Here is a 21420-nt window from a genome sequence, read left to right as displayed (position 1 = left end):
CACCCTTTCCTGCCGCCTCTATGGCTTTTACTTTTGACTTTCAGTTCACTTTTCTGAGACTCATTAACCACAAACTTTTCTTGAGCAAGAGGAAGGAAGGGACAGAAGTGGTTTCTGCGGGCGTGGGAAGGGACGTGCAGTCACAATAGAGGTGCGCTGTCCTTTGTGGGTTGCTGTGCCAGCCTCTCAGGATGCCCGCTTTTTCTGGTATTTTCTCTGGGGGGAGGGGCTTCTCTTTTACATTTTAATTAGTTAATATTTGTTTGTGTGCCCACATCTGACACACAGAGGTCAGAGGACAACTGGCAGGAGTCAGCTCTCTCCTTCCACCAGGTGGGTCTCAGGGATGAAAAGGGACCCAACGCTGGCCCACAGGCTGGGTGCCAAGTGTCTTTACCTGAGGAGTCATCTCTCCCGCCTTCTTTTTCCTTTGAAGCAAGGTCTCATAATGTTACTGAGCTCAAGTGACCCCCTTGCCTTAGGCATTAGAGCATTGTTCTCACCGTGTGGGTCACAATCCCCTTGGGGGTTGCATATTAAACATCCTACATATTGGAAACTTATGTTATGATTCATAATAGTAGCAAAATTATAGTTATGAAGCGGCAACAAAATAGTTTTTTTTATTTTTTATTTATTTATTGTGTATACAGCCTTCTGCCTGCATGCCAGCAGAGGGCACCAGATCTCATTCAAGGTGGTCATGAGCCATCATGTGGTTGCCGGGAATTGAACTCAGGACCTCTGGAAGAACAGTCAATGCTCTTAACCGCTGAGCCATCTCTCCAGCCCCATAAAATAGTTTTTGGTTGGGGTCACCGCATGAGAACTGTATTAAAGGGCTCGGCGTTAGGAAGGCTGAGGACCACTGCTGTGGGGCGTTGGCTGCAGATGCATTCAGCAGGGCTTGGGAGACAACAGCGGGGAAACCTAAGTGTGCGGATGTGAGTTCCACCCTGCACTGGGCTGTGGAGCTGCGTATGGTCATCCTGGTGCTGCTGAATTCAGAGAGAGCCCCGGGCTTGCTGCCCTGCCAATCCAGCCAATCAGTGAGGGACCCTGTCTCAAAAACCCAGGAGAAGAGTGGGGGGGGGCACCTGACACAGACCTCTAGCCTCCGTGTGAACTTGCACGAGAGCTGCCTAGCACTCTGGTACACGCCTATGATCCAACAGCTCGGGGGCAGAGGCGAGAGGACCGGGAGTTCAAGGTCATCACTGGCTAAATTGGAGGTCAGCCTGGGCTACATGAGAAGTGTCTCAAAAGAAAATTGAACTTGGAGGCAAATGCTTGTGATTACAGTAACTGGAAGGCTGAGGCAGGGGAGTCATGAGTTCAAATCCTCTCTGTGAGGAAAGAGAAAGAGAAAAATGAAAAAACGTGGCAAACAGAAGGGAGAAGAAAGGGAGGAATACGAGAAGGGGGCTAGTCAGGCTTAGACATGCAGCCCTGTCATCCCAGCGGCTTGAGACACTGAGGCAGGAGGATGGCAAGTTCAAGGTTAGCCTTGGCTACAGAGTGAGTTTAAGGCCAGCCTGGGCAACTTAGTGAGAAGAACCAAGCATAGTGATACATGCCTTTAATGCCAGCATTTGGAAGTAGAGACAGGAGGATCTCTAGTTCAAGGCCAGCCTGGTCTACATATCAAGTTCCAGGACAGCCTGGGCTACACAGTAAGACTCTCTCAAAACAATCAAAATCAAATTTAAAGGCTAAATTAAATAATAAGTGCCTGTGCAGTTGAGAATCCGCTGCTCTTCCAGTGTCCGCAGACTGATACCATGACCACTCAAGGTGTGGCTAAACAGGAAGCTTGTGCTTTGGATGTGAGGGAGACAGCTTTCAGAGGTGAAGAGGCTAGAGCAGGGAGAGAAACAGAGGAAATGCGGTCAGCAGGCAGGGCCTGGCCAGGAGAGGAGCAGGAGCAGAGTGGACATGTGGGCATGGGGACAGACAGTGAGGGTAAAACAGAAAACCAACGGCGAGGACCAAGAAGCTCGTAGCTAAAATAGCAGGGTTAGGAGGAGAAATGAGTAGCTGTGGGGAGGGGCACTCCTGGATGGGGAGCAGTTTGTGGTGGGAAGGTGGGAGCTGAGAGGAGTTAGGATGCCCGCTGGTGACAGGAGGGAGCCCGGGGACCAGGGTCCACTTCGTTATGCTCATAGACACCGCACAACCGTCTGTCCCTTCAGCCAGGGATGAGGGAAGTGCCTTCTTTGGTGGAGCTGGGCTTTTGTCTAACTATCAGAATTTGGGGAAATGGCCTTTCCTGTGGACCTAACTCAGAGAACTGGATTCTCAGCACCAGCTCCCAGCCTTCCGCTAACTCCAGTTCCAGGGGATCCAATTCCCTTTTCTGGCCTCCAAGGGAACCAGGTACATACACACATGCAAGAAGACACTCATACACATAGCATTAAATAGATAAATATTAAAATATTAATTATAGAGTATTGGAGGCATGACTCTAGAACACCTGCCTCAAAGCCACCACTGAGGGGTTTGGGCCACTATACAACAGGAGACGGCTTGCTTAAGGTGCACAAGAACTGAGGCTCATTCCTCAGAATCACAAAAATGGTGAGGAGAGAAACATATTAATCCCACAGGGGAGAAGAAGACTGCTACCACAATTTTTTTTTGTTTTTTTTCGAGACAGGGTTTCTCTGTATTGTCTTGGAAGCTGTCCTGGAACTCGCTTTGTAGACCAGGCTGGCCTCGAACTCACAAAGATCCACCTGTCTCTGCCTCCCGAGTGCTGGGATTAAAGGCGTGCGCCACCAACGCCTGGCTCACTACCACAATTTTTGAGTCAGATTAGAAACAAGCTTTGTTAAATACTGGCCAGGGTGGACATTAGCCAAGTCTGTACCCAGGATTCCCCGAGCATGCCCACAAATTACATTAATCAGAGGGTTATAAAGGCAAAACCCACAAGGCTAGGCAGTTCTGTCTTCAGCCAATCAGGGATAAGCATTCATCCTGACACACTTCCTGCCCTAGTACCTCCCACCTACATGGGATCAAGCACATCCTGTGAGATTGGTGCAATCCTTCTTGTTTACAGAAGCAAAGACTCATGGCTTGTTATCTCCCATGAACAACCGCTCCCAGCATTCCACGAAGTTATCCGGCCTTGGGCAAGTGGGACTTATAGGGTAGAAGGTATTTTTTTATATATGTAGATCTCTTAAGCACAGTAATTTAATCTTTTTGTTTGTTTTTTGTTTTTTGAGACCGAGTTTCTCTATTGTTTTGGAGGCTGTCCTGGAACTCGCTCTGTAGACCAGGCTGGCCTCGAACTCACAGCGATCCGCCTGCCTCTGCCTCCGGAGTGCTGGGATTAAAGGTGTGCGCCACCACCGCCCGGCGATGGCCAGGTTTAAATGAGAACTTGGCCCGAGTTAGTACTAGCTGCGAAGACAGGTTCACGAGATCAAGATCAAGGTGGCCTGTGACCTTGCTGGGGCTGCAGAGTTGTCTTGGTGAGATTAAGGGAATTTGGAGGACCTCTGTGGGTGTCACCAAACCCTAGGCAGGCTTTTCTGGGCTGTAGAAGATGGGAACTAAAGTCAAGTTACCTCAGCCCTTCCACATCAACCCCAAAATCACACCTTCGCCAAGAGTGTCCCCATCAACCATTTCCCAATGCAACCCAGTTTCAAAACCCACATGCATACCCCAGGAAAGCATATCTCCTGAGCTTCCCTTCCCTTCCTCCAGGTCCCTGATTCCTATATAACCTCAGCCATTTTGGCTCTGCAGTCTCTTGGTCTCTCTGGCCTTGGCTCCTCTCCTGTCTGCCTCTCCCTTCTCTTCCTCTCTTGCCCATCCCCCAACTCAAGGCTCGGTTCAGTCTGGATCCGTTCAGGTGCCTTTGGCTGAATTCTTCATCATATCTACAATAAACCTTTTCCTCAACCAAACCTCATTTTCCCCTTCAAAACCCTGACCACTGACCTCTTTTTTGTCACCCTCATTCTGGGACCCTCATATCACTGCCTATCGAAGAACTTTGTGAAATATCATCTGCAAATCATCACATGGACACACGGTGGCAGCACGGGCCCGTGTTTCTAAAGGAGAACCCGGAGGTTGCGTTTTCTGCAGTGCCTTGGGCTCTGCAGCTTCCCTGCTTGGGGCCCTAGCCAAATCTAGCCCAGGTAGTTAGTCTCTTCTTCTTTCTTTCCTTCCTCGGTATTGTCCAAGCTACCTGAGGAAAAAAATGCTTTTTCTCATATCACCACCTCCTTGGGGCGACTGGGGATGGAACCCAGAAACGAAAGAGTATTACTAGGCAGGGGTTCTACCAATGAGTCTGCCACCAACTGCTCACTGGGGGACTCCAGGCAGGTGACTTACCCCTGAACCACATCCTAAGTCCTGCTTTTACTGTTTTATTTTGAGCCTGGGTCATTAAGTGGTGCAGGCTCGCATGAACTTATTCTGTAAACCCGGCTGGTCTTGAACTGGTGATCCTCCTGCCTCAGCCTCATGTGGGACCCATCTCCTTCTGTGAACTTCTGGCAGGCTTTCTTACTCAAAGCCTCTGCCCAGTGTTGAAATTACTCCTGCCTCAGCTACTGCTCCTGCCTGGGGCACCCCCCCCCCCATCCCAAACGGCCACAAGTTATCCCCTCAAATCTCTGCCATCTAGAAGTTTGGTGGATTTTATATTTTGGTGCTGGAGTTGGACCCCAGGGCCTCCTGTGTGCTAAGCAATGTTGGCTCCACCCCAGCCTACTGGATATGGTATGTGGGTGAGGGACATTTTATTGCTGCGCACCTAGGAACAGATGGTGCCTCTTGCTGGACTTTCAGCCTCATGACCGTGCACACAGAATTTCAAATGTCACGTCTGCTGCATTAAAAAAAAAAAACAAAACTTTTATGGGCTGCTCTGACTGGAGTTCTGCTCCCAGCACCCACTTCAGCTGACTCCAAAATGCTGGTGACAGCAACTCCAAATTACTGGTGCCCCTTGATGGTTCTGCTGGGCTCTTTCGCTTGGCTTGATTTTTTTCTCTTTTGTTTTTTTTTTTTTTTTTTGCTCTTTTTTCCCCATTTATTTTGACTTTTTTCAAGACAGGGTTTCTCTGTGTAGTCCTGGCTGTCCTGGAACTCACAGAGATCCTCCTGCCTCTGCCACCAGAGTGCTGGGATCAAAGGCGTGCGCCACCCCCCAGTCATTTTCCATTTTTATTATTTATGCGTGTATGCATATGTGTCACCCACATGCCGAAGCATGTGTGTGGAAGGCAGGGGACAAATCACGGTCGTCAGCCTCTTCTGCCTTCCTGGTCTCAGAACGTGGCTGTCAGCTCGGTGCAAGCCCCTCAGCTAGTGGAGCAACCTTGCCAGCCCCATACAAGAAACTGAAGCTGGGACGATCAAGCTGCTCTTTAAAACATTTTCTTTCTGCTTCTTTTGTTCTTCCTCTGTAGAAAGTAACTCCCTCTGCTTGACTCCCCGGGACACATACTGCTCTGTAGAATGAAGTTTTGTCAGTTCTAGAATCAAAGATAAGATGAATGGCACACTGGTCCTTCCAACACTTCAGATGTATAACACAGACACACACACACACACACACACACAGAGAGAGAGAGAGAGAGAGAGAGAGAGAGAGAGAGAGAGAGAGAGAGAGAGAGAGAGATTTTGTTTTTTGTTCTTGTCTTCAGATGGGGTCTCTTGTAGCCTAGGCTGGCCTAGAACTCACTTCGTAGCTGAACTCCTGATCTTTTTGCTTCCACCTCCAATGAGCTGGGACTGTAGGATTGTGCCACCACACCCCACTTAAAACCATTTGGATGCTTGTAGTTTGCCCTTTGACTCACATCTTAGTAGGAAGAGCAAATTAAAACCACAGTGAAGTCTGACTTGGAACCCGGGGCAGGTTAAGATGAAAAGGATTATAACGTGTTGACAGATGATGTCAGGATGCTGCCATGCACACGTCTTGCTATCAGGAGGGTCACTTGTCACACTGAGGTTGTTAAGACAAGAGGAGCACGCCGTCAGCGCTGCTTTAGACTTTTCTAATGTTATTTTTTTCATGTGTGTGGGTATTTTGCCTGCAAGTGTGTAAGAACATTGCTTATGTGTCTGGGGCCTGCAGAGGTCAGAAGAGGTCATTGGTTCCCCTGGGACTGGGGTTACAGATGGTGTTGTGTTGCCATGTGAGTGTTGGGAATTGAACCCAGGTTCTCTGCAAGAGCAGTCAATGCTCTTAATTGTTCTCCGTCTCTCCAGACTTAGGCTTCTGAGACCCTGTTTCAGAACAAAGTAAAATGAACAACTCTTGTGTATCAGTGTTTGAAAGGAAGGATGATGGCCCAGGACACACCAAGACAAGTTGTCAGCAGGAGGGAGGCGAATTTGCCCCAGAGGGACAGAGGGCAGGGACTAGGAGACAAAGACGGGAGCCAGAGGACCAGGGAGGAGGAGAAAGGAACAAGGGAGAGGGGAGGGGATATTTGCTCCAGAGGGACAAAGGACAGCCTCTGGATAGAGAGGAGACAGATGTGGTCCATAGGCAAAAAGCAGTTTATAAATAGGATAAATTGGTGTGTTTTAATTGGGCATATTAACTAGGGTGGCCCAAAGGGGGCTTTTGATTGCTGGACTTCAATACTTTGATAGCTGGACCTTGGCAATCAGCCTCAGGAGGAGCGAGTGGGCAAACAAAGGAACAGACCTTGATGGAATGTAATCTGCAATCTATGGTTTAGCAAAGGAGGAGGAGCCGGGGAAGGGTGAGAGCTCTGCCAGAGTCGTGTTTGCCTGGTGGGGCTGCCGAGAGTCCTGAAGTTGCTTGTTTTTTATTCTTTGCTCTTACTCTCTGGGAGCCTGCCACCCAGCACCCAAATAAATCATTCATGGGGTCTTATTTTTCTTATGAATGCTCGGCCTTAGCTTGGCTTGTTTCTAGCCAGTTTTTCTTAAATCATTCCATCTACCTTTTGTCTCTGGGCTTTTACCTTTGTCTTTTTCAGTACACCTTACTTCAACTCTTACTCCGTAGCTGGGAGGGTGGCTGGGTGGGAGGGTGGCTGAGGGGTGGGTAGCTGGGGGCTGGGTAGCTGGGGGGGTGGGTAGCTGGGGGTGGGTAGCTGGGGGGTGGGTAGCAGGGGTGAGGAGTAGCTGAGGGGTGGGTAGCTGGGGGGTGGGTAGCGGGGGTGGGTGTAGCTGGGGGGTGGGTAGCTGGGGGTGGGTAGCTGGGGTAGGGGGTAGCTGGGGGGTGGGTAGCTGGCCCCTAGCATCCTCTTCTCCTTGATCTGTTGTTCCTACTTTTCTCATTTCTCCTTCCGTTTACCCTGTCTGCCTGCCAGCCCCGCCTGCCCTTTCTCCGCCTTGCTATTGGCCATTCAGTTCCTTGTTAGACCATCAGGTGTTTTAGACAGGCAAAGAAAGAATCACAGCTTCAGAGTTAAACAACTGCAACATAAAAGAATGCAACACATCTTTGCATCATTAAAACATGCTATACAGCATAAACACATGTAACACACCTTAAAATAATTTTCTGCGACATACTTTATTCCCACCTTTCATTTTGTTATTGGGTTCCTGGGTGTTGGGTAAGTGGGCATCATTCTCTCTGGCTGCTTCCTGCTGACATTGGGGCATTGCTGTTAGGGACCCAAGGCAGCTAGGCTGTTGGTCAAGGAAGGGAATAGCAGACTGTGTCAGTCTGTGCCCGGGTTCTGCAGGACCATCTGAGGCTGGGGGAGTGTAGTCTGTGAGACAGAAGCAGCATGTAGATTCTGAGGAAGCGGCAGGTGGTGCTACAGTGGCCGGACAGTCTTGTTGATTTGGAATCTGGCGGGACAGATAGACTGGGGACAGAGGTTCAGTTAAGGGGTTAGGGGAAATGTTTATCTTGGGTGCATATTTGAGACTTAGTCCCACGGCCCTGGTAGTTGGGAAGAGGAGTCCCAGGGTCATCGAAGGAGAATCCACCTTCAGGGAAGGGGATCCACCCTCAGGGAAGGGGATCCACCCTCAGGGAAAGGGGATCCAGCCTCAGGGAAGGGAGATTCACCCTCAGGGATAGGCAGTAGGCAGGAAACTCAGGATGTGGGTGGGCAGGAGTACTTACCTGGAGTGTGTTTGAGAGTTCTTGAGAGGAGCCAGGAAAACTTTGATTGACTGTCTAAGGCTAATTGGGGAGCAACAGTTACCTGAAAGCAGAGTCCGCTTTTGTTGGGAGAATACAATTTGAGAAGCTTCCTTTACATCAGAATAGGCTTCCCTGGGGTTTCCAGGTGGATTTTGAAGCTGATACATTTTAGATACAGAGAGGCTCTTGGTAAACCGTGAGAGTGATGATAGCAGTTTTTTTTTCTTTTTTGGTTTTTCGAGACAGGGTTTCTCTGTGGCTTTGGAGGCTGTCCTGGAACTCGCTCTGTAGACCAGGCTGGCCTTGAACTCACAGAGATCCGCCTGCCTCTGCCTCCCGAGTGCTGGGATTAAAGGCGTGCACCACCAACGTTGGCTCAGCAGTTTTTTTTTAGGTTGGTGTGGAAAGGTTGAGGGAACTTGTCTTTGGTTTCCAAAGTGGGGTTTGGATGGTCAAGGGGACAAGCAGTTATTAGTGGGGTGGCGTTGGAAACTGGGGTGTCACTGGCAACGGAGGGCATTGAAGGGAGGCGCTCAGAAAGCAGACACTCTGGGGGTATAGGAGGCGTCAGTGAAGTCGAGAAGACAGAGTTTATTGAAAGACCTTGGCCCAAGTGAGGGTTTGGCCATGAGAGTGTAGTTATGTCTTGTAATTGGGAGTGCATGATTTGTTTAGAGTATTTGGTGTCTGAGGACGTCTGGACAGTTAGTGAATTTAGGGCGGTCAGTTGGCAGCGGTTATTTGGCAGTCATTTGTACAGAAGAAAAGTAGGAGTGTGGGAAGAGACATGAGATTTATCTTGTTTGGGAATGGTTGGCAGTGGGGAATGAGTGGCCTTGGATTTAGGCGAGTATTCCATGTTGAGTATGTTCCAGGTTCACATAATAGGGTACCCTGGAAGGAAGTGGGGTGAGTCGTAAGGGTGGAAGGGCAGTTTGAGGGACGGCCATGTTGGTGTTGTTATCTTTATTGACAACGGAGGGGCCAATCTGAGGTGGGAGTCTGACAGGAAGGAACTGCCGTCCATCCGTGTAAAGTGCAGGCGGCAGTTCCCAGAGGACCCTCTGAGAGAGATGGAGCAGGCCGTCTTTGAGAGTTTCTAGACAGGAGAGAAGACCTGGGGAACAGGGATGGGTTTGGAGAGATTGAGAGGACAGCAGGTAGGAGATGTGAACCCTGAGTCTTTGACGAGAAGTTTGGAGGGGCAGAATCAGAGACAGTGGAAGGGATTGGGGTCCTTTGTAAGTTCGGGGTTGAGGAAGACAGTGGTGGGAACAGATTGTGAGAGGGAATCCCAGAGTTTGTTTATAAGACTTAGAGGCGAGCAGAGTGTGGACAAGGAGGCCAGCCGGGGACAGTGTCACCTAGAGTTTTGGAGAGGAAGGGAGTGAGGGCAAAGGTTGTTCTAGGAAGTGTTTCTGTGTTTGGGAGGTGGAGGACTGGGCAGAAAGGAGGGCTCCTTAAGTTTGAGGACTTGTGTGGATGGGATCAGGAGAAGGCCCAGACGCTGCCTGGCATTGGGAATGTAGCAGGGGTGAGTATCCAGGGATCCATGAATGGAGGGAATTGGCCATGAGGGTGGAGATGAGGACCAGCGATGGGCAAGGTATTCCAAAGTGAGGTGATTCTGGGTTGGCGTGACTTGGGGAGAGCTGGGCTTTGGAAGGTGAGACCTGGTAACCTCTGGAGCTGAGGAACTTGGTGAGGTGGCGTCAGACCGGCTCTCAGAGGGAGAGGCACTGCAAAGGAAGATGCCATCTGCACTGAAGCAGGCAGGAGGGGAAGTAAGACAGGCCAGCGGTGTCTGGAAAGGGGCGAATGCAAGGTGACCATTCGGTGCAGAGGGACAGTGGCCGTGTTAGTGGAGTGAAAGACTTGGAGTAGGCGGGAGGTTTCGGTAGGTTTTTGTTTTTGGCTGTCAATAGAGGAGTATTGTAGGGTGAAGAAGTGGGCATAGAAACTGCTTGGGTAAAGGAACTGAATGATGGGTTTGAGGCTTGGGCAGAGGCTTGGGGGGGGAGGTGAGTGGTGGGGTTTTGAGCCGTAGGCAGAAGGGTCTTCCGGTGGGATGGGTCTGGGATGTGGAGTGGGGGAGGAGGGCGGTACTCCACACAATGGAACGGCTGAAGAGGTGGGCAGAGGGCAAGACGGGTTTTGGGATTTTGGAGAGTGGGCCTGTACACTCCCCTCAGAGGCTGAGGGAAGGAAGAGGGACATGTAGCAGTATTTTGGTAATAGTTGCAGGGGTAGAAGGCAAAATTTGTGTAAATTTTGGAGAGAATATTCCTTCCTACTAAGGGAATACATCCTAGGGAATGAGGAGAGAGGACTAGGAAAAGAAAAACCTTGCAAGTTAAGGGAGGAGTCTGGAGTGGTGGATCAGGATGTGTGTATTGGAGCAGTGTGGTGATGTATTGTTATGATTTAATAAAGCATGCTTGGGGATCAGAATGCAAAGCCAGCCACACTAGTTAGCCATAGGAGCTGGACAATAGTGGTACTCACCTTTAATCCCAGGACTCAGGAGACAGAGGCAGATGGATCTCTGTGAGTTCAAGACCACCCTGGGCTACATGAGAGTGAGTCAGTCTAAAAGAGAAACAGAGCTCACACTTTTAACCCCAGCACTAAAGAGAATATAAGGAAGAAGCAAAGCGTCTCATGGGATGTTTCCAGTCACAGAGAAGGCAGGATCTCTATTTTAGCCTTGGCAGAGGTAAGAGCTACTGGCTGGCTGCTTTGCTTCTCTGATCTTCAGCTTGAATCCCAATATCTGTTTCTGGGTTTTTATAATTTGTGCTACAGACAGAGCAGGGGGCAATCTGGAGGGGTGGGTCAGGGTTTGAGTATTGGAGGAGGGGAGTCTGGAGGAGTGGGTTAGGGTTTGTGTATTGGAGCAGGGGGGAGTCTGGAGGGGTGGGTCAGGGTTTGTGTATTGGAGCAGGGCATATGAAAGGAGCTGGAGTACTGACAGGGATTTTAGAATTGTTTTGAATTATTACTTGGAATTACATACTTTTTCAGACCCTCATCACTTAATTAAGCTTCCTTAGTTTTAGACTTTATATACTCAAGATTACTTTCTTAGACCTGCACAACTTGTATCACTCATTTTTCCTTGATCTTGTCTGTTTCTCTCTCTCTCTCTCTCTCTCTCTCTCTCTCTCTCTCTCTCTCTCTCTCTCTCTCTCTGGTCCCCCAGGACAGGGTTTCTCTGTATCATTTTGGAGGCTGTCCTGGAACTTGCTCTGTAGACCAGGCTGGCCTCAAACTCACAGTGCTGGGATTAAAGGCATGTGCCACCACTGCCCAGCTTGTCTGTTTCTCATAAGCTTTAGAAACTACATAACTCTTACAGCATGAAGCCTGCCAGCAAGGTAAACTGTACATATGATACAGACTGACCAGGAAGCTGGGTGTTTGTAAAACTAGTTAGCCTTTAACGTCATCAGAGATCTGAGAAGGATAAATTTGAATGGGAAGTATAGTTTAAATGGTTTTGTATTAATTAAAGTGACAGAGACTTACTTAGACAGTTGTTCACATGGTTCATTTGGGGCTGGTTGTGTGGCTGGGTGGCTGGATCCTGGCCTCCTTTTCTTGCTCCTCTCTCTTCTTTAAGTCTAGATTTCTCCTCCTATTTATTCTGTCCGCCTGGCAGCCCTGCCTATCCGCTCTCCTGTCTTGCTATTGACCATTCAGCTCTTTATTAGACCATCAAGTGCTTTAGACAGGCAAAGAAACACAATTTTACAGGATTAAACAAATTCGACAGTCAGGCGTTGGTGGCACACGCCTTTAATCCCAGCACTCGGGAGGCAGAGGATCTCTGTGAGTTCAAGACCAGCCTGGTCTACAGAGCAAGTTCCAAGACAGGCTCCAAAACAATACAGAGAAACCCTGTCTCAAAAAAAATGCAACATATTTTTGCATCATTAAACAAATATTCCACATCATAAAGGAATGTAACACATATTAAACTAGTATTCCACAACATATCTGGGCTAGTTAGGATGCTAAAGTTTGTATGAGTCAGTTTATCTAAATAACTGAAGTTTTAAAACGTGAGCAGCAAAGGCAAAGAGGCTAGACAAATGCTACTGCGAGCCAGGTACCTAGGAACTTATGGCAATGGAAACCCTTTGCAGCCAGTCATCAGAGAGAGCGAGCACAGCCAGTCATCGGACAGAGCGAGCGCAGCTATAAGGATGAAGAGAAGCAGCAGGAGACAGTCAGGGACCAGAGGGACAGCCAGAGGCCCAGAAGGACCAAAGGGAGCTGCGGGACAGTGAGGAAAGTGTTGCAGTAGCCCGGACGTGGGCCTGAGGAAGCTGCAGCTCCTGGAAGAGGTGGAAGAAAGTGGAGATGAGAATGTAAGGGCAAATAAATCTCCTTTGTGCTGAGAGCCTGGACTTGGTGTGTCCTGGTCATTCCTTTCGGTGTCCACTGCAGTATTGTAGCCTTCATCCGAAATCACCCAAAAGTTGGCCGGCTGGCAAGTACGTGACATGTAGGATTAGCCACACAATAGAATATTATACAGCCACAGGCAGATATAGAAATACTGACACACACAATAGAATATTATACAGCCACAGGCAGATATAGAAATACTGACACACACAATAGAATATTATACAGCCACAGGCAGATATAGAAATACTGACACACACAATAGAATATTATACAGCCACAGGCAGATATAGAAATACTGACACACACAATAGAATATTATACAGCCACAGGCAGATATAGAAATACTGACACACACAATAGAATATTATACAGCCACAGGCAGATATAGAAATACTGACACACACAATAGAATATTATACAGCCACAGGCAGATATAGAAATACTGACACATAAGGCAACATAGATGAACCTTGAAAATAGTTCAAGAACAAATAATGCCAAGCACAGAGAATGATAAGCTCTAGGGTTCTATTTGTAGGAAATTTCCAGAATGGGCCAATCCCATGACAGAAAGCTGATTACTGGTTGCCTAGGGACAAGTATGGGATGGAGAACTGAGAGCATCCGCTAATGGACACTGGATTTATTTGTGAGATCACAAAAGTGTTCTAAAGTTCACTATAGTGAAGGTTGCAAAGCTTTGTGAAAACTCTTTCTTTAAAAAGTTACATTTTTGGCCAGGCGTTGGTGGCGCACGCCTTCAATCCCAGCACTTGGGAGGCGGAGGCAGGCAGATCTCTGTGAGTTCAAGACCAGCTTGGTCTATAAGAGCTAGTTCCAGGACAGCCTCCAAAGCCACAGAGAAACCCTGTCTCAAACAAACACAAAAAAGTTACATTTTTGGTAAAAATTCAAAATGGGTCAATGGTCCAGTGAGTTAAATCTCAACAAAGCCATAAATAGATAAATAAATAAATGTGTATTAGATGTGTTATCGGTCAGAACCTGGTCCATAAGGAGCCTCAGCTATCTAAGCCAGATTGCCTGGTGCACATGTTGCATGCCGGATGCAGTAGCCCTAATGCCTTGGGCCCCTCAAAACTGCTCTGACAGAGGACCTTGTTTTGTCTTGATTGATTTCTTTTTTTTAAATATTTTATTTCTTTATTATGTATACAATCTTCTCCCTGCATGCCAGCAGACAGCATCAGATCTCATTCAAGGTGGTTATGAGCCACCATGTGGTTGCTGGGAATTGAACTCAGGACCTTTGGAAGAACAGTCAGTGCTCTTAACCACTGAGCCATCTCTCCAGCCCGACTGATTTCTTTTTTGTACCTCTGGTCTGTTACCTCTTGTTATTTCTCTTTCCCAGTGGATACGAAATCCCGGGAACAGGGATGGACACAGACGTCTCAGCGGTTAAGGGCACTAGTGGGCTGTTGTCACAGAGAACCTGAGATTTGATTGACAGCACCCATACGGTGGCTTACTGTCTCTGACTTCAGTTCCACGGAATCTGATGCCTTCTTCTGGCCTCCACGGGCACTAGGCACACAGGCGGTGCGTGGAGCTACATGCAAGCAAAACACTCAGCATGTGGAATAACTGGATGATCCTTCGTAAAAAGTACATGCAGCGGGCGTTGGTGGCGCACGCCTTTAATCCCAGCACTCGGGAGGCAGAGGCAGGTGGATCTCTGTGAGTTCGAGGCCAGCCTGGTCTACAAAGTGAGTTCCAGGACAGCCTCCAAAGCTACAGAGAAACCCTGTCTCAAAAAAAAAAAAAAAAAGTACATGCAGGCACATACCTTCATACATACACATTTAAGAGAGCCCAGGGCCAGCAAGCCTTGCAGACAAGCATCTGATGCTTAGAACACCCCCCCCCCCACGGCCAGGTGGGGAGACGAGTATCTGGAACCCCAGCACTCAGGAGGCTGAGGCAGGAGAGAGTTGGAGAGCTGCCTGGGCTACATCGCAAGACCCTCTTACAAAACAAAACACACCCACCTCACAAGTATGAAAGATCCCAGCATGAGCTGGCAGAAGCAGACCTTAGATAATGATAGACCAACCCACAGCCTGGCCTGGCCAGAGCCAACGCGCTGTGCAGACCTTCCATGCACATCACGGAGCCACCGTGAGTGTGGGGAAGTCAGTTTTCTCTAGCTGCTAGACCTACCCGCTTCCCAATACGGACTCGCCGAAGCAATCTTCAGTGCTCATGCAATCGCTCGCCATGGTGGTAAGGGCAGAACAGGTTGCAGAAGAGCTTGGGACACACACACTGGGGTAAACAGGTTGGTGCTGTCCTCCTTTCCCTGTCTCAGAGGGCCCAGGGGACAGGCATCCTCACACAAGGGGTCTTGCAGGACACTGAGTCATATATGTTTGGGTTTGCTGGGGGAGACCCTGCTTCCAGGTCCAGCTTCTCCGTGAATTTAAACAGCATGTGACAATTTACTACTGTCTATTAAATACATCTGCACACATGAATACATACATATATGTATATACATACTGAAATGAAAAAAATGGAGACATGACTGCACTCTGGTGTGGCTGAGGTTTATTGTAGGTATGAGAGAGAAAACAGCCAGAGATATCTGGGACTGAACCAGGCCAGCAGAATAAGCTTTAATTGCTTGCTTGAGTTAATTTGGCCATGATATGGGTCAGTGGTCTTTCTCCTACCATCTTCGGCATTAACAGGTAGGGGGCGCGGTATGCCAGTCATACCCTGTAGGCATGGGTACAGTCCTAGGTAGGGACTGAGGGAAGGGGGGACCTGGTGGCCAGGTTTGGCTTTGATATGTTAAATAGACACTTCAGCCATTCGTCCTAGGGTGGCGACCTAACAGAAGCTTTATTTTTTGAGGGGCTGAGGCTGTAGCTCTGGTGACTGGGTGCTTAACTAGCACGCGCAGCACCCTGGGTTTGGGTTCACCGCTGTAAGTGAACTTCTATTTATGACATTTATTTATGCATTGTGTGTGCTTGTATAAGCACGCGTGGCAAGGTGCTTACAATTTTGGGAAGTCGGTTCTCTCCACCATCAGGTAATTGAACTCAGGCCCTCAGACTTAGTAGCAAGTGCCTTTCCCCGCTTAATTTACTTAGAACAATATGCAGGGTTGTAAGTGGATCTGCTATCGCCAACAACGGGGCGGAGGCAGGAGGCAGGAGGATCTTAAGTTCAAGGCCACCCTTGGAATATGAGCATCTGTCTCAAAAACCAAAGCACAAACTGAAAACCAACCGCGCAGCACTGCTATAAAAGCAGACAACTTTACACAACTCAAAAAGGTAAAAACACGCTTACTTAGTCATGTGTGAAAAGAAAAGAACTTTGCTGAACATCTTTCTGAGAGACCTGGAGGGGAACTACTCAAAGAAACACTTCCGGTTAAGTATGCCACTTCCGGACAGGGCCACTCATTCGGCGGCGCCCGGGCAAACCGGAAGTCTGTCACCGTTCCCGGCCCGCCTATATCCGGAAGTGACGCGAGAGGGGTTGCCGGAAGAAGTGGCGAAGTTACTTTTGCTTTGCGCTCAGCCAGCGCTGTTGCTTCGAGCTACTCCCAGGCTCCTGAAGTTACATCCTAAGTGCTGAGGAGGAGCAAGTGCGGTGCGGACACGGAGGCAAGTGCGCGGGGCGGCGGGGCGGGTGGGGCTGGGCCGGAGGCGCAGGCTGCCTCGGTCCCGCTCAGCGCGCGCCTCCTCCCCTCCCTCTGCCACAGCTCCCGCCTCCCGCGGCCGTTTCCAGGGCAACGGAGTAGGAGACCCCGCGCCCCACCAACTCAAGACCGCGGTGCAGTCATGAGCCCCGCCTCCCCCTGGTGCTCGGAGAGGGGCGGGGTCTGGAGTGAGGTGGGCGTGTCTCCACGGGGGCGTGGTATGGAGTAGAGGGAGCCTGATTGGTGGGCGGGGGCGGGGCCATAGATGGGGCGGGGCATGGTGTGGATAAATCCTGTGATTGAAGATTCCTGAGCGCGGTGGACGTTGCTCTTTGGGGCGGAGCCTGGGTCATTTGGGGGGCGGTGCTTGGACTCGGGCACAGAGAGGGCATGGATAGGAAAGTGTGATTGGAGGGTAGGGCCTGCGCACTGATGGGAGGGGCATAGTTTGGGAAATCTGATTGGGTGGCTCCTAGGCGGTTCATGGACTAGTGGAAGCCTGAGTGGAGAGCCTGGAGTTAAGTGGGCGGGGCTTGAAGGCAGGCGCCTGGCGGGTGTGACATATAAAAGCCTATGATTGGCTTCTGGGAGTGGTATGGGCGGGGCCTAGGCCGGAGCGGGCAAAACTTTGGGTATATGCCCAAGAGTGGGAAGGGAGGGTTAAGTGTGGGGTTTGTATTGGGGTGGGGCAAAGCCTTGAAGAAACCTATGGTAGAAGGGTAGGGGTTGTGGCCTGATGGGAAGGAAGGGCGGCTCAAAGTTAATGTTGCCTATGGTAGGGGCGCAGTGGGTGCACACAAAACAGGAATTAGTGTTAAAGCAGTGGAAAGTGACATGGTAGGTCACCGTTCATGGGGGGAGGAGAGGGTAGTGGCCGGACTGAGCGGAAGTGGGCGGGAGTCGCTAAAATCGGCGAGATGTTTGTAAGGGGCTAGAGCTGGGAGTGGGGGCTCAGCGGAGAAGTGGAAACACGGAGGTGTGGTGGCACAGCCCTGTAACATCCCGCCAGCGCTCGAGGGGCCCAGCAGGAGTGCCGCTTATCCCAAGACAAGCTGGGAGGTGGAGGCAGGAGATGTTCCAGGCGGTCAGCCACATAGTGCGGTCAGCCTGGGCTGCATGGGATCAAATCACAAGAGAGTCCCTGAGGAGGAGGGCTCTTTTCGGGACCTGTAATTGGCTGGGTCCCTTGTGTTCAACAGGCTGCTTCGTGACCCACCATGTCTTCCCCTACAAGTTCTCTGGATACACCTGTGCCTGGTGAGTAACCCACTTCCGCTACAGGGCCCCTCCCACAGGGCTGGAGAAGCTCACTGTCCCCCTCCCTTCTCCTAGGGAATGATTCTCCTCAGCCTAGTACCTCCGCTTCACCAACCATCAAGGAGGAGGGCCAGGAGACTGATGCACCTCCAGGCCCCGAAGGGTCCAGTTCTGCCTACATCGTAGGTGAGATAGGGAGACAGGTGGGCTTTTCCTTCCGTTTTCCGTTTTCCTCTGACTCATTCTCCGGGGCCCACCGACCTACAGAACTTTCCTTGGGGTTGCAGCCCTGTGCTCTCACCCTCAATTCGGGACCCGTGGCCTGTCCCCAAGCTGCTCTCTCTTTGTCCCTCTCTCTCTCATGGCCTCTGCTCATCCCAAGTCATCTTAGAGCCAGAGGATGAGCCGGAGCGCAAGCGGAAGAAGGGTCCCGCCCCGAAGATGCTGGGCCACGAGCTGTGCCGCGTGTGTGGGGACAAGGCTTCGGGCTTCCACTACAACGTTCTCAGCTGCGAAGGCTGCAAAGGCTTCTTCCGGCGCAGCGTGGTCCATGGCGGGGCTGGGCGCTATGCCTGCCGAGGCAGCGGAACCTGCCAGATGGACGCCTTCATGCGGCGCAAGTGCCAGCTGTGCCGGCTGCGCAAGTGCAAGGAGGCTGGCATGCGGGAGCAGTGTGAGTGCGGGAGGGGCGAGGGGCCATCCCGGAGGGGAGGCGTGAGCGAGGGCGGGCCGCGCTGAGAGCCGCTCTCCTGCAGGTGTGCTTTCTGAGGAACAGATTCGCAAGAAAAAGATTCAGAAGCAGCAGCAGCAGCAGCCACCCCTGGCTGAGCCCGCATCAAGTAGCGCGGCCCGGCCGGTAGCCTCCCCTGGCACTTCCGACGCTGGTGGCTCCGGGGACGGCGAGGGCATCCAGCTGACAGCGGCGCAAGAGCTGATGATCCAGCAGCTGGTTGCTGCGCAGCTGCAGTGTAACAAACGCTCCTTCTCCGACCAGCCCAAAGTCACGGTAGCGCCACGCCCAGCCCAGTGGGCAGAGCCTGCCCGGCCTGGGGAGGGTTTCATAGGGCATAGGAGTCCCCGTGTGACCTTGGTCTCCTGTGTCCCAGCCCTGGCCTTTGGGTGCAGACCCTCAGTCCCGAGATGCCCGTCAGCAGCGCTTTGCCCACTTCACGGAGCTGGCCATCATCTCAGTCCAGGAGATTGTGGACTTTGCCAAGCAGGTGCCAGGCTTCTTGCAGCTGGGCCGGGAGGACCAGATCGCCCTCCTGAAGGCATCCACCATCGAGGTAATGGCCAGGCTTTCGGATGGAGGCCAGAGTTGGATGTAGTGCAGGCAGGCCCTTACCCTTGTAGGGTGTGGTCAGCAGGAGTGTTCCAGTCCTCACAGGATAGCTGCAGCCTCCAGTGAGCCTGCCAGGGAGAAAAGAGTGACGATGAGATCAGATGAACTGTTACAGAGGAAATATTCCCCCAAGACTTTTCAAAGGGATGGGTATTTGAGCCAAATCAAGGAGTGAGGAAATATTGTCAGTGGTGTGCAGAGACCTGTTCTAAGTGCTGAGAGTCGAAAGTCTAGCCTGACTTCATGGGTGGGGCAGTGGGTGGCAGGGTTGGAGGAAGGAAAGCTAGGACTGTCTGGCCTGGCAGAGGAATGACAGGCAGTTGGACTTAGCACATTTGACTCTGGGGCAGCTGAAGAGCCCGTACCTTGTCTCCTCCAGATCATGTTGCTGGAGACGGCCAGACGCTACAACCATGAGACAGAGTGTATCACCTTCCTGAAGGACTTCACTTACAGCAAGGATGACTTCCACCGTGCAGGTCTGTGGAGCGCACTGGCTCACGGTCCTGCCGTTTCTGCCCCATCCTGGAGAGCTCACATGGCTGTCTCCCTGAGGACGGGACAGTGCCACTGCCACCAGTGTGAAGAGAGGCTTGCTCACTCAGCTCTGGCCATCCCGTCACTTCTCCCCGAGTGACTCTTCCTGTCCTTAGGCATCCATTCCCAACTTTGTCTTCCTTCTTCAGGCTCCAGCCCTTCTGCCATACAAGAGAGTTCCAGGATTCTTCCTGTGTGAGCTTAGCAGGGCAGGTGTTGGGGAGGAAAGTATTTGTTGTAAGGACCCTAGGGCAAAGGCCCTGCAGCCAGGCTTGAGGGAAGTTCATGGAGCCCAGGCAGCCAGGCCTAGGAAGATGGGGCTGGAAGGATGTCGGGCACCACACCCTCGCTCTTCAACTGCCCGGTCCAGGCTCAGCCACTCCTCCTTGGGTCCTCACGAGGACTGGTGGTCCTCAGACACCCTCCCAACATGTCTGTCCTTACAGCAGTCCAGGGTGCCGTGCCGGCCCGTCGGCTCCCAGACTCCCTCTGTTAGGACAGGGCCTGACTCTCCACTGGCTGCCTTGCTCTGAGTTTATGCCTATCAGCATCAGGGGAGCATTTACTATCCTTTGCTTGGAACTGGGTGACAACTCCTTGTTTGCCTGGAGCCTGCTCTGATGCTTTTTTCCTTGGGTCTCACTGTGTAGGCCAGGGCAGCCTAGAATTTGTATCCTTTACAGAGAAAGGGGTGGGGTGGGGTGGGGTGGGGTGGGTGTAAACCACTCTCCTCCAAGGTCAGGCACACAGTAGGTAGGGACACTTAAACAGTGGTTCATGAGTGAGTCATAGCATATCTGAGACCCTTTTCATCTCCTTCATGAAGACAGATTCTGGGCTCTGAGAAGATGTGACCTTCCAGGATGTGTGTGGGAAGGGAGGGGGAGGTGCCATCTTGGTAGCATGGCTGCTATGTGGCAGACATTCACAGGGTCCACACTGGGAGGGAATACCTGTTACTGGCTGTTCTTCCTTACCAGTAGAGTCAGGGTGCGAAGCTGATCTGGGACCTCTTGCAGGGTTGCAGGTGGAGTTCATCAACCCCATCTTCGAGTTTTCTCGGGCCATGCGTCGGCTGGGCCTGGATGACGCTGAGTATGCCCTGCTCATTGCCATCAACATCTTCTCAGCGGACCGGCCCAATGTGCAGGAGCCCAGCCGTGTGGAGGCTCTGCAGCAGCCCTACGTGGAGGCTCTCCTCTCGTATACTCGCATCAAGCGGCCGCAGGTACGGGCGCCCCCATTCCCTGGGGGGCGGGGACGGGGCTTGGTGGTGGGGTTAGGTCGTACACGCTGCGGCCTGCCGTCTCGGATCCTAGTCTCAGTCGGCCACATTTAGCTGTTACCAGGTCAGTAGAGATGCCCCAGCCTCCGGGTTGGGTTCGAGGCTGAGCTGCCTGCTCGGGTACTGGCTTTCCAGACTTAGCTAGCCTTGCAGGGCTGTGCCTTACCGGCACCTACCTGCCTCCTTTCCCCTGTAGGACCAGCTGCGCTTCCCGCGCATGCTCATGAAGCTGGTGAGCCTGCGCACCCTCAGCTCTGTGCACTCGGAGCAGGTCTTTGCCTTGCGACTCCAGGACAAGAAGCTGCCTCCTTTGCTGTCCGAGATCTGGGATGTGCACGAGTAGGGGCTGTCCGGCGTGCCCCAGATTGGTGGCATCTTCTTGCAGATGGACGCTGCGCCTTTCATCCTGGGGTGGGAGGACGCTGCGCCTTTCATCCTGGGGTGGGAGGACACGGTCATGGCCCAGCCCTAACGGGCTCAGCCTTAAGCCCAGAAGCAGTTGGCACCAGGAGGCCCCTCCTTACCCGCCGAGTCTTCCAGGAGGCGTGGAGGTCACAGGTCCTGGCCTCTGACCTTCCCAGGCTGCCCTCCTACTCATCTTACACCTCATCCGACCACGCCATGCACCTTGAGTGGAAGGAGGTGAGGGCTGGTGTCTTCCCACAGTAGGGAGATCACAGGCCCCTCCTCCGTCTCTTTTATTTAATTAAAAACAAAAACAAGGAAATAAAGTTGAATGCAAGCCAACCCTGAGCCCAGCGTGTGAAGTGGAAGGTGGCTCG

The 21420-nt window shown here is 51.4% G+C and overlaps 1 protein-coding gene across 3 annotated transcripts; it reads left to right on the top strand.

Moving 5' to 3' along the window:
- Positions 1-16274: 16274 nt before the first annotated feature.
- Positions 16275-21385, top strand: Nr1h2 (nuclear receptor subfamily 1 group H member 2). 3 transcript variants are annotated; one of them, XM_013124288.3, is made up of 9 exons: positions 16275-16410; positions 17417-17474; positions 17550-17660; positions 17866-18147; positions 18230-18480; positions 18581-18760; positions 19196-19295; positions 20373-20581; positions 20835-21385. In XM_013124288.3, the coding sequence occupies exons 2-9, from the start codon at positions 17435-17437 to the stop codon at positions 20979-20981; spliced, it is 1320 nt and encodes a 439-aa protein (XP_012979742.1). In that variant the 5' UTR covers positions 16275-16410; positions 17417-17434; the 3' UTR covers positions 20982-21385. The 3 variants fall into 3 exon arrangements, with proteins under 3 accessions (XP_012979742.1, XP_012979741.1, XP_021091412.1); XM_013124287.3 differs by having other exon boundaries at positions 17857-18147; XM_021235753.2 differs by lacking the exon at positions 16275-16410 and adding an exon at positions 16911-17054 and having other exon boundaries at positions 17857-18147.
- The last annotated feature ends 35 nt before the right edge of the window (positions 21386-21420 follow it).

This window comes from Mesocricetus auratus, unplaced genomic scaffold, assembly GCF_017639785.1.
Source record: "Mesocricetus auratus isolate SY011 unplaced genomic scaffold, BCM_Maur_2.0 Super-Scaffold_100054, whole genome shotgun sequence".
Classification (NCBI taxonomy): domain Eukaryota; kingdom Metazoa; phylum Chordata; class Mammalia; order Rodentia; family Cricetidae; genus Mesocricetus; species Mesocricetus auratus.
This window is presented reverse-complemented; position numbering and strand designations above follow the sequence as displayed.